The following is a 17,600-nucleotide window of genomic DNA, read 5'->3' as shown; positions in this document are numbered from 1 at the left end:
CTGTGTGGTCGTTTTTAGGGATTATAAGGAATTGGGCTCAAAGATGTCTGCACCCTCAGTGAAGTTTGCAAATATTTCTGATAAATGGAATATACACTCATATTGTAATAACATCACAGCCTACCTATGCTCAGAAGGATTTCTACCTATAAAACAAGAGAGGCATGCTGAAGCACAAATCTCTTCAGGAAAAACGAATTTGCAGTTTCAGAGAGCAGTCCTGGTTCCCTCACCCTCCTTCACCACAGGCAGTAATGAATTATGAGAGCATTGAAGAGTTCAACTGATCTGTCCCACAATTGCCATGGAAACATATCTGCAGATTTGAGGCTATTTTTTCATCAGTTGGGCCACATTTAGATGTTAGTCTGTCTTTGGCCACAGGTATCCCTTGCTTCCTTATGTGCCCTGATACAGGTAGGCACTTAAGCATGTTAAAATGGGACCTAAGCACATACTTATAGTTAAACATATGCTAAGTGCTTTCCTCAATTAGGGATGTTTTCCTGAACAGGGACCTCACCAGGTATGTCTACAACAGTATTTTGGAGCAAGCCTCCCAGCCAGGGCTGACAGACTTGGGCAAATGGGGCTCGGTATAGACAACATCTTGAAGTTGTGACTCAGATTCTGAAACCCACCCAACATCCCAACATTTCAACTTTTTACATCCTTTAAATAGGCTGTGATTTTTCTCTCTCGTGTCTTCTAAATGAATACTATAACAATTTTAAAAAGAATTAACAGAATGTGTCTTGTGAAAATAAGTAACCTTTATTCTGCATGTTTCTCCCTCCTCACTCTCCTGGAATCTTCTTGTGTCATATAATGTTTTCTCTAATCTATGATCTGAACTTGAAAGCACTCTCTAGAGCACCCACTGAGACTGTTCATGGTACTATGCTGCTCAGTAGTAAGCATTTGCAGAATCAGCCCCCTAAATTGTAAGCTAGGGCAGGGACCATGGGTGAAAGCCTGGGTTCATTGAAGTCAGTGGGAGTTTTGCCATTGACTTCAGTGGAGCCAGAATTTTACCCCCATATTTTTACTACATAACGCACTATGTACATCTATAATGCTATATACAAATGTTCAGTACATAAATGCTGATGGATACTGATAGATGAACCATAATAATTAAAGGTAGGCTTCAACGTTCTTTGTAACAGTTACTTAAGCTAAGGAACATGTTGAAACTATGTAGCCACAAATGGTAAAATTCAGGAGAGAGAATCTACTCCATTTTTTTAATCTTGATGTAATTTACCTTAATTTTAGCTTTATCTTTAAAAATAATTAAATAAATAATTGCCGGCAGCTTGATGGTACTACATAAAAATAAATACAAAAATGTAAATTAAACTCTCTGTTGGCTCATGCTAATGGAAGTGCTGCCCAATTAGGTCTGTCAAATTGACTCTGATGCCTCTGGATTCCCAAACTAGCAAACATTGTATATTAAAGAGAATGGCTGTGATGGTTCTTGGGGCACCCAAAATTGTGAGTCACCTTGTTATCCCCTGCCTCCAGTGTGAGGGAGACTTGCCTGTGCCTGGTTGGGTGTCAGCTCATCTCATACTACCAGCCTGTCAGCCACTTAGGCACTCACCTCTGGGCTATGCCAGCCCTGTCTTCACCTTACAAGTTAACTACAGATGCACCTGAGTCCCTTTGAATCATTCCCCTCTCTCTCTATATATATATATATATATGTGGTATCCAGCCCTTAAGACTGGCTACTCGAAGAAATCCCAGATCTGCTGCCCCCAAAGGAGCAATGTACCTTAAACCACCGCTCCTGTAAGCCACATAGCACCTGTGAGCACTTACAATAAAACAAAAATAAGTTTATTTAAGAACGGGTAAAGATTTAACTAGAAATGAGAGGTTACAGAGTGGTAGCCATGTTAGTCTGCATCAGCAAAAACAATGAGGAGTCCTTGTGGCACTTTAGAGACTAACAAATTTATTTGGGCATAAATTTGTTAGTCTCTAAGGCGCCACAAGGACTCCTCGTGTTTTTGCTAGAAATGAGAGAAAGTGATGGAAACAAATGGTTTCAATCCAAAATGCAAACCTGGGTCTATTCTTATTAATGGTTACCTTTTCTCTCTAATAAAGTAGGTTCCCCCCCCCCCCCCCCCCAAGTTCAAACTGTTGCAAAGCTGACCAGTTTCCCAAGAACCTGGATCTAAATGTTCATGGAAACACCCACTCTCCATAAAGGGGTTCCCTCAGTGAATGGATCCAAAGTGCTTCTCCCTCCTCTGTGTCACACTGAAAACAACCTTCTACTCACAGACAGGGCGAACCACTGTCTTGTTTGTTTCTTACTTCTAAGTGGTTTTGATTGTTTGCATTTGCCTCTGATGGTTTCCCATTGAAAATCCTAGTATTGCGCACAGCTAAATAATTGAGCTTTGCATTGCATCACCAGCTAAACAGGGTGCGGTGACAACTCCCTCCATCCAAATGGGCCATCACTGAGACACATTATCCCCTAGTGACTAAGGCCATGTCTACGCTGGCAGAGTTCTTTTGCCGCAAGTTTTGTCGACGATCAAAAAGCGCTAACAGAAAATTGTTGTTGCATGTTCACACTGTCTCCCTCGGTCGGCATAGTGCGTCCACACTTGGGGCAATAGCATTGACAGTGAGAGCAATCTACTGTGGGTAGCTATCCCACAGTTCAGCTCTCCACCTGGCGGGAGGTCTTGCGGGAAGGCAGAATGGATCACAGCACATCATAGGTCTGGGCTCAGTGTCCCATGATGCATTGCTTTCCATCCCAGCATTCCATGTGCTTCTGTCTTTGGTTTGTGGAACTTTTCAACATCCCTTTGTAGCGGGGTGGCTACCCCGTTCCTGCCCTGAAGGGCTTAAAGCAGCCCTGGGAGGACTGGCTGGGAGAAAGCAGCTACTAAGCTGATTGGGGAAGCAGCTGCAGCTGGGCCACGCCCCAATCAGGCCACCATTGGCCCTATAAGAGGGCTGGGGCCAGAAGCCAGAGACAGACTCTCTCTAGCTTTGAGAGGGAGGGACCTGGCTGCAGGGAGCTGAGAGAAGGTACCTGGAGTGGAGCAGGGCTGGGGAAAGGCCAAGGGAGCTGGGGAGCTCCGGCCTGGAAACCCCCGAGGCTGCGGCCTAGTAGAAGGCCAATTAGGTACTGAGGTTGCAGGGGGCAGCCCACGGGTAGGCAGAGGCAGCAGGTCCAAACCCCCCTTGCCTATGATGAGTGGCTTTTACACTGCAGTCTGTCCCCGTGAGCGGGGGCTAGATGGTGACTGGCAGTAGCCCATGACTGAGGCAAGGTCGGGATAGAGGGTTGGGGGTTCCCCTGGGTGGGGAGACCCTGAGACTATAGGGGTATTGCCAGGGGGCTGCACCCCAAAGACAAGGGGCACCGGGTCCTGGGAGGGACACGGAGGCCAGCGGCAGCAGAACACCGGCCTGCAGAGGGTGCTCTGGAGGCTGGACGAGCTAATTCCCTGAGAGACCAGCAGGAGGGGCCGCCGCACTGAGTCGTGCACCGCGACACCTTGAAAGAATGGATGCCACACTGCTCTTCGATGCTCTGCTAGCAGGCAGTAGCACATCGTGAATGGCAGTACAGTTAATTGTGAAGTTCTGAACTCAGTGGAATTCATAGTTGCATGAAGGGCTGTCTGACATCGATAGCAGCAACATTCCATTACTTTTGGCATTCACAGAACAGCTGAACATGGTGGAACATCATTTTTGGACTTGGAAAACTAGCACTGAGTGGTAGAATTGCATCATTGTGCAGGTCTGGGATGACGAGCAGTGGCTGCATAACTTTCGGATGAGGAAAGCCACCTTCCTGGAACTGTGTGCTGAGCTCACCCCAGTCCTGCGGTGCAGGGACACTCAAATGAGAGCTGTCCTCTTGGTGGAGAAACACATGGCAATTGCAATGTGGAAGCTGGATAACACCAGACTGCTACCGGTCGGTTGCAAATCAGTTTGGAGTCGGGAAGTTGACTGTTGGGGCTGTGTTAACACAAGTATCAGGGCCATTAATGGCATCCTGTTGTGAAGGACCAAGACTCTTGGCAATGTGCGAGAAATAGTGGATGGCTTTGCAGAAATGGGTTTCCCTAACTGTTGAGGGGCAATAGATGGCACTCATATTCCAATTTTGGCACTGGACCACCTTGCGATGGAGTACATCAATAGGAAGGGGTACTTCTCCATGGTGTTGCAGGTGCTTGTGGATCACTGCAGACATTTTACTGACATTAATGCAGGGTGGTCCAGAAAGGTGCATGACACACGTATCTTCAGGAACACCAGCCTGTACAGAAAGCTGCAAGCGGGGGCTTTCTTTCCAGACCAGAAGATTACAGTAAGGGATGTTGAAATGCCCATAGTGATCCTGGAGATCCAATGTACCCCTTAATGCCTTACACAGGAAACTTAGATAGCAGTAAGGAGCGGTTCAAGAATAGTAAAATACACCTCTAATAACATACCAATTACTTTTTCACTGATCCTTGACAAGCACACATGCATAGTGAGTTTACCCAGGGACGAGGTGCATTTTACATGGGGAGAAAAGCAATATGAAAGGGATGCAGTGCAGTCGACTAGGGACAATATTTAAAATTTTTCCATCCTTTTCGACATGTGCGCGTGGTTGTACCAGATATCTCACTCCTGAGGGTAAGTAGGGAAGCAAGGGTGCATCTACTACATGCCCTGGTCCCTGTGCTGCTCACCTATGTGCTGCTTTGGTCCCTGTGCAAGTAATTGCAGAATGGCTCAGGAAAGGGACAAAGCAGCTCTGCCAAGGAACCTTCAGCAGAGGATTGCCGAGTACCTCCAGGAAAGTTTCCCAGAGATTTTTCAGGAGGATTCCCATGAAATCTCCATGTGCATCAACATCCTCTTTCGCCATACTGCTTAGCTGCATGGGGAAATGTTGAACACATAGTAACACGGCCAGCCTTGTACATTTCTATGCCCTCAATACACCTCCGCACTTCACAAAGCAAAACCACTTACTAGGGGTTTCCTCTCCTGCGTCTTGTTTGCCAGAGTACGACTGCTGAGACTGGCTAGACACCCCTGGAGTAGAGAACAGCTCCTGACTGGACACACCACTGCGTGACCCTGCTGTGGGCTCCACAAAGGGCTGGATTAAAGTTATGAGGGGCCTAAGGCTAATGGGAGGGAAGGGCCTAAGTATGAATTATATATTGCAAAAAATGATGAAGTCATCAAACATTTATCTACATACATATTTACATATTATTTATTTATGTAAAGTTAATACATTTATTCTACTCTCACTACACTCCATTCTTCAAACAAATAATTGTTTTCCCCTAGCTTTAGCTGTGGCAAAGACATGAATGATGTCATCGTCATTCAAAGACCTGACAATTTCATTCTCAGTGCTCAGGAGGGACAAAGCACTGGGATGCTCTTGAGTCATGGTGGAGTGGAGGACATTTTTGATCCTTGTTAGAAGAGAGAAGGAACATTCTCCACTACAGTTAGTGATCATTAGTGACAAATACAGCTGTAATGCAGTTTCAACAATTGGGAAACATTCTGTCACATTGGATTCAGTGATAACTTGCTACATCCAAATAGATTTGCTTTTGTCATCTTTTCTCTCTCTATCTGAGAGTGATGTGAATTCAACAAATTGAAGAAATTCTTTAGTAAAATCTACTGGGAGATAGTCTGGGTACTTCTGACACCTTCACTGACTTCAGAACTTGAAATGTTAGGCAAAAAATTTCTGTACACTAAAGGTTTTGTCAATATTTTTCTAAGCCTCGATCCGATGTTCTAACGAACTCTTCAGTTTGTCAATGATTGTGATGAAGGTATTAACTCTGCAGGCCTCCTTGTCACTGAATGAGTGGGCAGTTGCATCATTGCATGTCTTCTGTCTTTTGCGGCGTTTGGCTGACTTATACTCATGGTTAGCAGTCCTTGCAGTCCCCTGAATTTCATACTCAGCAGAACTATCCTTCATTTGTTGAAGAACAGTTCCAAGACTCCACATTAGGTTTACAGCAGTGGAAAGGTTAATTTCAGCACTTTGCAAGCTTTGACTGCACCTGCTGTATGGCTGAAGTATATCATTCCAGACCGCACACAAAATATCAGTTTCCAAAGTGTGCATTGCATCACTCAGGATCTTCGCATCTTTTCTTGTTGCTGATTTTTGCTCTCTAGCACTTCAAGGATGTTGGGGTATCCCAGAAAAACTGCATTCACAGCTTCAGCGTTGGCACTCCACCACATCCCTGAGAGTGATTTGGGCACTGGGCATCTCTTTGGTAGTGAATCTCTGAGAATCATCCAACGACTGGTTGATGCAGAGAAAAAATTATACAATTCTTGGACAAATCCAAAAAAAGAAACTGCTTCAACACAACAATCCATGGCAGACTGGCCAACAAGGTTGAGTGAGTGTGCAGCACATGGTATGTAATCAACCAAAGCATTGCACTCTTTTATCCTTGCCTGCATCCCTGAATATTTGCCACTCATATTACTTGCATTGTCATCACTTTGGCCAAAACAAAGGCTGATGTCAATCCCATTTGGTGAGGAAATCGAGTAGGTACAGGGCAAGTTTCTCCCCGATGTGGCTAGTGATGTTTATGAAGGTCATGAAACACTCAACTGGTCTACTGGGTAGCACATAACGCAAGATGACAGTCAGCTGATCTACATGTGACACATCCGGTGTTGAGCCGATGGACACTGAAAAATATCCCACATCTTTGATCTCATCTATAATGGCTGATAGCGTCGTCTTTGCCAGTGGTGTAATGAATTCATCACAAATAGTCTTTGATAAATGTATGGCCTTTCCCACGATTTGCGTGTTGATTGATGTGCTGAGCTAAGAAAGGATCAAACTTAGCAATTAGCTCTAGAACGCCAAGGTAATTGCCATTGTGTTTCGATCCAACAGTATCATCTGAGCCACAGAATGGCAGACCACAGTCAGCAAGAAAAACTATGGTTTCAGCTACGCATCTGAGAATGTTCTTCCAATAAGCACGAGCTTCCAAAAACTGGTTTTCCATTTGGGTATCAATTCTGCCACTAACTTACTTTCGGGCGTGGTAGCTGTTAACTGACAATGTATGCTGCTCACTCATTGCATGTTTGGTAATGTATGCAGTATTCTTCCAACCACTGAAGCCTTCACAGACCATTCCCCACTTTTTGGTATCAGGAAACAGGCGGCAATAAAAACAGTACACTTTTTTCTTAGAAGGCGAATAGATGAGCCATTCTCGCTTGCCAATCTGTTTGCTAGGCTTCACATATTCAAACACTGATTTGGTCAGATAACTATTCTGATTGGTGTACTCTCACTTTGTCAATGAAAAGTCAGCATCTAGATTCTGGCATTTCTGTTGGCCCTTCTGAGTCCAGTGTGCAGTGAGATCTTGAGAAGTCATGTCCCACTTGCCTGGATCGTTGGAGAAGAATATTTTTGTATTACTATCACTGGGAAAGTCTTCAGAGGAGTGGGGTGAGACTGCAGCTAGAGAAGTCACAGGAGACTCCTCCTTTTCATGAGGCACAGGTGCAGCAGGTTCACTTGGGCTGGTATTCACCTGGACTTCTTCGCCACCAAACTTAATAGGAGGAAAAATAGTTAGGAGAGAAGGAGTACCTTTCAGCACTACATCTTGTCTTTGCCACCTTTCTTTGTCCTCCTTCAATTTCTACCATCTTCCTTTCTTCGTCATGGTTTCTATTGTCCAGTGTAGGCCTACTGTGTACAAAGTTCAATATTGCTTGGGCCCACAACCACTTCCTTAGCTCATAAAGACAAAATCACAACCACCATAAATTGAATTCACAATCTTGATGGATTAATTTGTACAAAGCAATATCTAATGAGACAAAAAAATTCTGATGGCCCCACTACCATCGCTCAGTTATTACTTCAGTATGGAATGGAGGCCCTACATTAGGGCCTAAAAATAGAAGGGCCTAAGGTTATAGCCTTATTAGCCTACGGGTTAATCCGGCCCTGGCTCCACATTGTTGTCTGCCTCCACCTCTTCGTCAATGACTTCGTCCTCTGGGTTAGGTCCACTTTCTGCCGGTTCCATCCCCGATGAAGGATCCAAAGGGCTCTTGGCAGTGGAGGTGGGGTCGCTGCCGAGGATAGCATCCAACTCCTTGTAAAAATGGCAGGTCTGAGGCTCAGCACCGGAGCAATGGTTTTCCTCCCTTGCCTTCTAGTACGCGTACCTCATGTCCTGATCATAGCCCTTTTCGCACAAGCCTCAAGAAACCTGCCCGTAGGTATAGAAATTCCTACGGCTGGAGTGCAGCTGGGACTGCACACCTTCCTCTCCCCAAATACTGAGCAGATCCAGCCGCTCTGCATTTGTTCAAGCAGGAGAGCATTTGCTGCATGGAGCTACCATGGTCAGCTGGGCAGACTCGATGTGAGCTCTCCATGTCATGCAAACAGGAAGTGGAATTTCAAAAATTCCCAGGGCTTTAAAGGAGGAGGGGCGGGTGGTTGCTTACCTGGCTGCAGGGCAGCAGAGTTGGAACTGCTGACCAGAGCGGTCAGGATGGGCATTGTGGGACACCCTCAATTAAAGCGATACAATCAAGTGCAGTGTCTACACTGGCACTTTGGCAACAAAACTTTTGCATAAAAAGCTCTGACTCATTGAGGTGGTTTTATTTTGTCGCTGAAACTGAGGAGTTTTGTGGCCTAAAGTGGCCTTGCAGTGTGTTCACCTCCACTGTTTTGTTGCCAAAGCTGCAGTGTAAACAAGCCCTAACTTTTACTCCAAGTTCATAGAGCATACTTTCAATATAAATACATTAGTCCTTAAAATATTACCCATACATACAATGATTATGAATCTTGACCAGTTATGAGCTTTCTGTAGATACCTTACGTGTTACTCTTCAAGGATATACATCCTGTATGATGTGTTTGGTGTGGTGAGTTTGTCAGGTCTGGGGTGAGAGTTGTTTGCAAAGAACAGGGAACCCTTTGCCAAGGGGTCTCTGTGTCACAGTAGTATGTAAAGAAATCCATCCTTTTGCTTGCCAGGAATCAATTCTTTTAACAACTTAGTGTTGACTGTCTTGCCTTCTCTATCCCTAGACCTTCTTTCAGAATCTGTTCTTCTGGAAATATTCTTAAACATGGTGTTGCAAGCTGCTACTAACAATTCCTGACAGCAATTGAATTTTATTGCTATTCTCTTTGTTACCTTGCACTCCAGATTTTCAAGATAAGTCATACTACTACTTTATCCTCAAAATAGCTCCTCCTACTCTATCGGAGAAGGAGAAGGGGGTGAGGGGGGGCTACACAAGACGGGGCTAATATTGAACAAGAAAATCTGAGTTTGATTTTTTTTCCCCATACCATTGACTCCACTTTGGATTTGTCTTTAAAGGGATGGTGGAGGGGCTTTCACTGAGTTTACAAGGAACCAACGAACACAGGATAAAATAATCAATCACTCAGGTGACCGTGGGTTGATGGCATACACACCTCATTGTGCTAGTCCATGCCAGAAATCTCATCTTAAAAACTGATTGGTAAAAGTGAGACACTGGAGGAGAGCATCACTGCTAGTGTCTCCCATAGACATAGACCTTTCCCAGTGGTATCTCATAGTAGTATTCCTTGTCCACAGAACTTGCATCTCTAATAATAGCAAGTGCACTGTGTTGTAGGAGCAGCAGTGATCTGTATGCTCTGTATAACCTGTATGTTCAAAAGGTCTGTTACACCCCCCCCCCTTTTGTCTCCTCTCCCTCTTTGAATACCTGTGAAGTGGCTTTCCCCCTCCCCCTCCCTCCTGGAATGCTTGTGGGATGAATGGGCTGCTTGAGCAGCTGGAAGATCAGAAGAGCTCCAAGGTAGACAAGGTGTCTGGGACTCTGATTAGGCAGTGATCACACACCAAATGCATGGATACTGCCCGAGGTGGAGTGTGACCAACCAGATGTGGCCAAGTCATCTCTAGTCGCAGGCCATGAGGAGCAGGTCCATAAAAGGGGAAGGGGCCATGTGCTCAGGAGTGCACTCACAAGATTGTACCTCCCATGAAGGCCCTTCGCCCGGACCACCTGGCCAGTGGTTTGCCGTGTTGCATTTCAACGTGCCTCGGGAAGACTTACCTTCATCGCACCATCCATCGCTGCGCTCTGGGACACTTACCTTGAAGGATCCTGACATCTCCAGTGCTGTGCCTGTCCTGGGAGCGTGAGTATGCGAGTGTGAGTGTAGCCCCATCCGCTTTCTTTTGAGCTTAGCTATTAGTATAATAAACGTGCTGCTTTCTGCCAAACTCTGGTGGGTCATTAGTCCTACCTAAGCTTATAGCTGGCCCAATTTCGGGTAACACACTGGTGAAGACAACGAGGAGTCCTTGTGGCACCTTAGAGACTAACAAATTTACTTGGGCATAAGCTTTCGTGAGATAGAACCCACTTCATTGGAAGCAATCAAAATATAATTGAAGAATGTTTTTTCATTGATTCCAAGGCCAGAAGGGCCCATTGTGATCAAGGCTATAGAACTTCTCAAAATAATTCCTTTTGAACTAGAGCATATATTTAAAAACAATCTCGATTTTAAAAATTGTCAGTGATGGAGACTCCACCATAACCCTTGGTAAATTGTTCCAGTGGTTAATTATCCTCATTGTAAAACATTTACTCCTTATTTCCAGTCTAAATTTGTCTAGCTTCAACTTCCAGCCATTGGATTTTGTTATACCTTGTCTGCTAGATTGAAGTCACCCTTTAACCGTCTCTTTCTTAAGTTAAATAGATTGAGCTCCCTGAGTCTATCGTTATAAGGCACGTGTTCTAATCCTGTAATCATTCTTTTGGCTCTTCTCTGAGCCCTCTCCAATTTATTAACATCCTTCTTGAATTGTGGATACCAGAACTGGACACAGTATTTCAGCAGGGTTGCACCAGTGCCAAAGAAGGAGGTAAAATAACCTCTGTGCTCCTACTTGAGATTCTTCTGTTTATGCATCCAAAGATAGCATTAGCCCTTTTGGCCACAGCTTTGCACTGGGAGCTCATGTTCAGCTGATTATCCACCATGACCCCAAATCTTTTTCAGTCACCACTTCCCAGTAAGGGCACTGGAACCTTTGTAGAAGCGCGGGGCGGGATGCAGGGTCACATGCCCGCAAAGATTTGGTGCTTGGCTTGTACTAAGCAGGCTCAGATGGACTGAGCATGCTCAGTAACATCTGCTGAAGCCACTGCCCTCACTGTGCCCACTATGGGCAGGCATGGATCGCCTCTGGGGGACAAACTCATGGTGGGTTTTTTTGTTTTTGTTTTTTGTTTTTTTGTTAAAAAGTGGGGGGCCTGGCTCTCCCACTTTTAAAAGTGTGTGTGGGGGGGGGCATTGCCCACTGCTCCCTTTCCCAGTTCCAGCGCCATTGCTTCCCAGAATAGAGTCCTCCATCTTCTAAGTGTGACCTACATTCTTTTCTCCTAAATGTATACATTACATGTAGCTGTATTAAAACGCATGTTATTTGCTTGTGCCCGGCTTACTGAGTCTTCCAGATTGCTCTGTATCAGTGACCTGGCCTCTATATCATTGTTGATAACTTCAAGGTATTTTCTATTTTATTTTATACATACCAAGTTATAAAAGAAATAATCCCACGTGTCATTTGTGCTTTACTATCCAAACTGGTCTTTATGTCAGTCATTATGTTTAAGTACCTTATATTTAATAGAGGGATGGCATTCCATGGTAGCAAATGTTTTTGCAGGGTATTATGGAGAAGAATATTTCCAACATACTATCCAGTCATTTTTCTTATATTTGCATTAGTCATTGAAATTACATCTTCCTTAGAGTATTTATTTTATTTTGTATCTGTAGTAAGCTGTGACATAAATGGAAATATTGATAACTATATTCTAGTCTGGGAAAAACTCTGAAACACAGCTATTAAATAAAGGTCACTGATGAGAAGGAAACAGAGTTCTCTCTTTGATATTTATAAATGATTAATTATTCTTAGTCTGACTTATCCATGTCAGTTTCAATGATGTTGCTTTAGAAAATCCATTAGGAAAAAGAAGAAACTAGTTTATCGAATCAAATGGGTATGACTAAGAGGGACTACCATCCATTGTTTGTTTATAAAAATATTCTGTGATCAGTTCCTATTTTGCTCTCTACATTGGTCTTTTGAAATTTCCTTCAAGATGTTTAGAATGGAGTTGCTGCTCTTTCCCTGGTCTTTTCAATTCAGAGGATTTGCAACAACAAAGACAGATGACAAGCTTGTCTCAATTAGTTTGCCAGTTTACCTGAAAAGTATGAGCTCAGTTCTTCGCCTCTCAGGACAAATCCTGCTTTTAACGAACAGGATAGTCCAAGTAACTAATATACTCCCACTAACTTTAATGGGAGATGAAGGGGAATTTTAATGAGCGATTTTTGGCTGGTATTTTCTGTTGAAACACCTTTTCCAGCTTCCCATGTTTCACAACAAGAACAGGAGCATAATACAGGTTCCCATGCTTTGTTTGCCTTAAGGATACTGGTTGCAAATCCATGTGATGCAGCATCCATACATTGCCTCATCTTCTGCGGTATCAATTACTTTTCCTGCTGAAGCCTGCTGTCACCATCATGTAGCTTACAATCTAAGATAGACAAGACATAGGGCAACAGTTCGGGTAAATGAGGACACAGAAAGCTTATTGGTTAGAGGACAAGGATCACTTCTTCACAGGAAGTAGTGGGTTTTAATGGGAATAGAAAGCACTTGATGGACCAGGTTGAAGTTCAAATACTAACTTTCCATTTCTAATGACACACTCTTTAGATGCTATCTATATATATTTTAAGAATTTTTGAAATTTAGATTCAGCAAGGTGCAGCTTTAGAAAAGTGTACATGCACAGTTTTAACTAGCCTTTAGAATTCCATGATTCAGCTTTGGTGTCACTTTCTGCATCATGAGTGAAAAGTTTCTATGGTGGATATTTATAAAACTCTGCTGTAGAAATCTGAAAAATAAAATACTTGCTATAACCTCAGCACTTTAAAGCATGGTTTTGAATACATACATCCTCTTTTACTTTATTTTTGATGGTCTAGTAATGGGTCTTATTAATGTTTAGTGGGATGATTCTTTCATTTTTGTATTGTTCTTTTAATGGCTTCAAAAAGACTATATTACAAACTCCAGGAAAATGACATGCTTAGTAGAGCTTTCAAAGATTCAGCATGGATGCAGAGATAAAGCTTTTGTATCGGGGTATTTAATATGTAGGGGTTTCTACCGCACTCATCACCATAGTATTTTGATTGCGTCCAGGCTAACTTTAAGAACACCTCCTGTAAACTTTTGAAATAATTGAAAAAGGTGACAGTTTGTGTGTAAGGGATTTTTGAAGGAGAGAGAAGACTTTTTATATTTAAAGATTTAAATGAAACAAATCCTATTCCTTATCTTTATTTATTTCACCCCTTCTTCGCTGCACTTCCTGTTTTGTTTTTTAAAGATCTTTGGTAATACCTCTTAAGTACTGGAAGGAAAGAGGCAATTTGGCATTTCTCAAAGCAGGTTTTAAAATAGTTTCTAATGTTGATCCTTAATTTCATAGTAATGCTACAAAGCATGATAAGCTGCTAGTCCTGATTATTGTATTTTTCCAATATTTAATTTACTGATGGTTAATTTACTTGAGTGGAGTATTGGCAGTGATTGTAAGTATATCCAGCCAACTGGTCTCATTCCACTGAAGGATTTACTAGTGGAAAATCAGGGAAAGACATGTTTATTTTATACATTTTATTACAGTTTTGTTGAGACACACAGAGTATTGTTAAGGAGAATCCAAGATATAGAGCTGTTAAATTCCCAGTTGCATTCTTGATGACTTATGGTCACTTAAGGCCAGTTAGCCCTTTTCACAGGAATAAACAAGTTTAGTCCCTGGGTCCTGACCAAATTCCATTCTGGGAATTATATTCTGCCTACCAAAATTTCCCTGCAGATGAATTTGGAAAATTCATTTTATTTGCTATCCTAAATTGTTTAGTGTTACTATGCATTGACCCACAGTTGGCTCACTTTTCCCCAGGGGTGACTGAATAACAATGATGGACTATTCGTGTGTGTACAGTGTGGCAAAGTTTTAGTTTGTTTGTAAAACACTTTGGAATCCTTCAGGATGAGAGGTTTTATCGGCTGTTTTATATAATTATCACTCAACCTTGCTTATATATAAAAAAACTGTATGTTTAAAGCTTGTTTATCCTTAGGTCAAGCAGACCTAGTGATGGAGGTGAAAATTGATGGATAATGGGTGACAGACCTGCTTTACACTAGAAGTTCTGTGTTTTGCTATAGGCAAGCTACTTCTCATCTTTATGTTTGTAACTAATGTCTCATTTTGGTAATGTTCTCCACTATATTTCTTCATTTATTATGTGGCTTGGGGATTTTGTGTTGATGAAATCTTAATCCATATATTTCTGTTTTTTCTCTCTCCTGTTTTTAGGTTATTGGAATATTGGATGTGTTCACACCAGATGTAACACTGGAGAAATTTAATGATTTGTAAGTTTTTGATTCTATGGGAAATCGTAGGCATTAGATTATGGTTTATTTCTGAATTTCACTTTAATGTAAGTATTATGTGCATATCTATAAAATTTCAAAGGATTGTAAGAGAGTTAGGTGCCTACCTGCCATTGAAACTCCATGGGAATTGGTACATCCCTCCCTTAGGCACCTTTGAAAATCCTAGGCTTAACGTATTGATTTCATATCAGAGAAACAAAGGGCGAAATTCTGATGTGCATCTAGAGTAAACCCATTACCTTCAGTAGATTGTAGTATGTTTCCTCTATTATACCTGGGATCAGAATCGGATCCAAAATGTTTTGAAATCACTCCTCTGGTAATACATTCTATCCCATGTTGTTTAAAAATACAAAGTTAAAAATAAAACAGTAGAAAACGAAACACAAAAATTGGGTTAAGCCCAAACATGTGGACTGAGTGCCCCCTCTACCCACACATGCCTTTGAGGCAGAGACCTTACAGTCTAATGTGCCTAGCAGGCTGGGTAAAACATCACCCAGGAGTTTTGAGGGTGCAAGAGGCAGATAGAGGCTTCTTTTAATTATTAGAAGTGCAGCAGTCTGCTGCAAATGTGTTGTAAGCAAGTACAAATGTGTTTACAGTTAAAACAGAAATGAGGGGAAGCTTTTGTGCATTAAAGGTCAGATGAGTCATTCAAGGGGAGATTTGATTGTTTACATTTTGCTAGCTAGTCATGTGGGAGCTTGTTTGGTCTGTGATATGAATTTGATCTTACTATAATGCAGCTGCCTCGTGGCTAGAAACAGCAGTGCTGGGTCAGGCAGTTCCACCATTGCCAGTCCCCTGGGGTGTTATTTCTGTGTGAATCCTTTAGAATTGGAAGGAGCATACGCTGATGTGGCTCCTACTCCTTTTTAGAGGGAAGGATACACTTAGGTCTGCCATCAGTATCAATCTGCCAGACAATGTGGAAGAGGTATTGGAGCTAAAGCCCACCCCTTCTGAGACCCCACGTGCTCTCCCAGGTGGCACCTGACCATTTCCCCCACATACCCACCCCTCCCCAGCCCTTTACCTCAAGAAGTGCGAAGATAGGACCCTGATCCTGCAAAGATTCATGCTTACGTTGAACTTTCTGCACTGTGAGTAGTTGTGTTGCTTTATTAGGGCTACCCATGGAACATACAATTAATTTTATCATAGAATCGTAGGACTGGAAAGGACCTTGAGAGGTCATCTAGTCCAGTTCCCTGCACTCATGGCAGGACTAAGTATTATCTCTCCATCCCTGACAGGTGTTTGTCTAACCTACTCTTAAAAATCTCCAATGATGGAGATTCCACAACCTCCTTGGGCAATTTATTCCAGTGCTTAACCATCCTGACAGTTAAGACGTTTTTCCTAATATCCAACCTAAACCGCTCTTGCTGCAATTTAAGCCCACTGTTTCTTGTCCTATCCTCAGAGGTTCAGGAGAATAACTTCCCCCCTGCTCCTTGTAACAACCTTTGATGTACTTGAAAACTGTTATCATGCCCCCTCTCAGTCTCCTCTTCTCCAAACTAAACAAACCCAATTTTTTCAATCTTCCCTCAGAGGTCATGTTTTCTAAACCTTTAATAATTTTTGTTGCTCTTCTCTGGACTTTCTCCAATTTGTCCACATCTTTCCTGAAATGTGGCGCCCAGAATTGGACACAGTAATCCAGTTGAGGCCTAATCAGGGTGGAGAAGAGCGTAAGAATTGCTTCTTGTGTCTTGCTTACAACACTCCTGCTAATACATCCCAGAATGATGTTCACTTTTTTTGCAACAGTGTTACACTGTTCACTCACATTTAGTTTGTGACTCACTATGACTCCCAGATCCTTCTCTGCAGTACTCCTTCTCAGGCAGTCATCTCCCATCTAGTATGTGTGCAACTGATTGTTCCTTCCTCAGTGGAGTACTTTGCATTTGTCATTATTGAAATTCATCCTATTTTCTTCAGACCATTTCTCCAGTTTGTCCCGATCATTTTGAATTTTAATTCTGTCCTCCAAAGCACTTTCAACCCCTCCCAACTTGGTATCGCCGCAAATTTTATAAGTGTACACTCTATGCCATTATCTAAATAATTGATGAAGATATTGAACAGAACTGGACCCGGAACTGATTCCTGCAGGACCCCACTCGTTATGCCCTTCCAGCTTGACTGTGAACCACTGATAACTACTCTCTGGGAATGGTATTCCAACCAGTTATGCACCTACCTTACAGTAGCTCCATCTAGATTGTATTTCCCTAGTTTGTTTATGAGAAGGTCATGTGAGAGAGTATCAAAAGCCTTACTAAAGTCAAGATATACTGCATCTACCGCTTCTCCCCTATCCACAAGGCTTGTTACCCTGTCAGAGAAAGCTATTAGGGTGGTTTGACATGATTTGTTCTTGACAAATCCATGCTGATTGTAACTTATCACCTCATTATCTTCTAGGTGTCTGCAAATTGATTGCTTAATTATTTGCTCCATTATCTTTCCAGGTACTGAAGTTAAGTTGACTGGTCTGTAATTCCCATGATTTCCCTTTTTATAGATAGGCACTATATATGCCCTTTTCCAGTTCTCTGGAATCTCTCCCGTCTTCCATGACTTTTTGAAGATAATCGCTAATGGCTCAGATACCCCATCAGTCAGCTCCTTGAGTATTCTAGGATGTATTTCATCAGGCCCCAGTGACTTGAAGACATCTAACTTGTCTTAGTAACTTTTAACTTGTTCTTACCCTATTTTAGCCTCTGATTCTACCTCATTTTCACTGGCATTCACTATGTTAGACATCCAATCATTACTAATCTTTTTGGTGAAAACTGAAAGAAAAAAGTCATTTCATATTTCTGCCATTTCCACATTTACTGTTATTATTTCCCCCTCCCCTCATTGAGTCATGGGCCTACCCTGTCCTTGGCCTTCCTCTTGCTTCTAAGGTATTTATAGAATATTTTCTAGTTACCCTCTATGTCT

General features: G+C 42.6%; 1 protein-coding gene across 1 annotated transcript in view; it reads left to right on the top strand.

Annotated features, from left to right (window-relative positions):
- The window catches only part of MAPK12 (mitogen-activated protein kinase 12), a 72,028-nt gene that overhangs the window by 14,179 nt on the left and 40,249 nt on the right, over positions 1–17,600 (top strand). The window contains exon 3 of the mRNA XM_024201341.2: positions 14,551–14,609. Coding sequence (XP_024057109.1) covers positions 14,551–14,609 — 59 coding nt within the window. The remainder of the gene's footprint in view (positions 1–14,550; positions 14,610–17,600) is intronic.

This window comes from Terrapene carolina, unplaced genomic scaffold, assembly GCF_002925995.2.
Source record: "Terrapene carolina triunguis isolate 2854851 unplaced genomic scaffold, T_m_triunguis-2.0 Scaffold68, whole genome shotgun sequence".
NCBI lineage: Eukaryota > Metazoa > Chordata > Testudines > Emydidae > Terrapene > Terrapene triunguis.
Note: the sequence above shows the minus strand (reverse complement) of the source record. Positions and strands in the feature narration are given on the sequence as shown.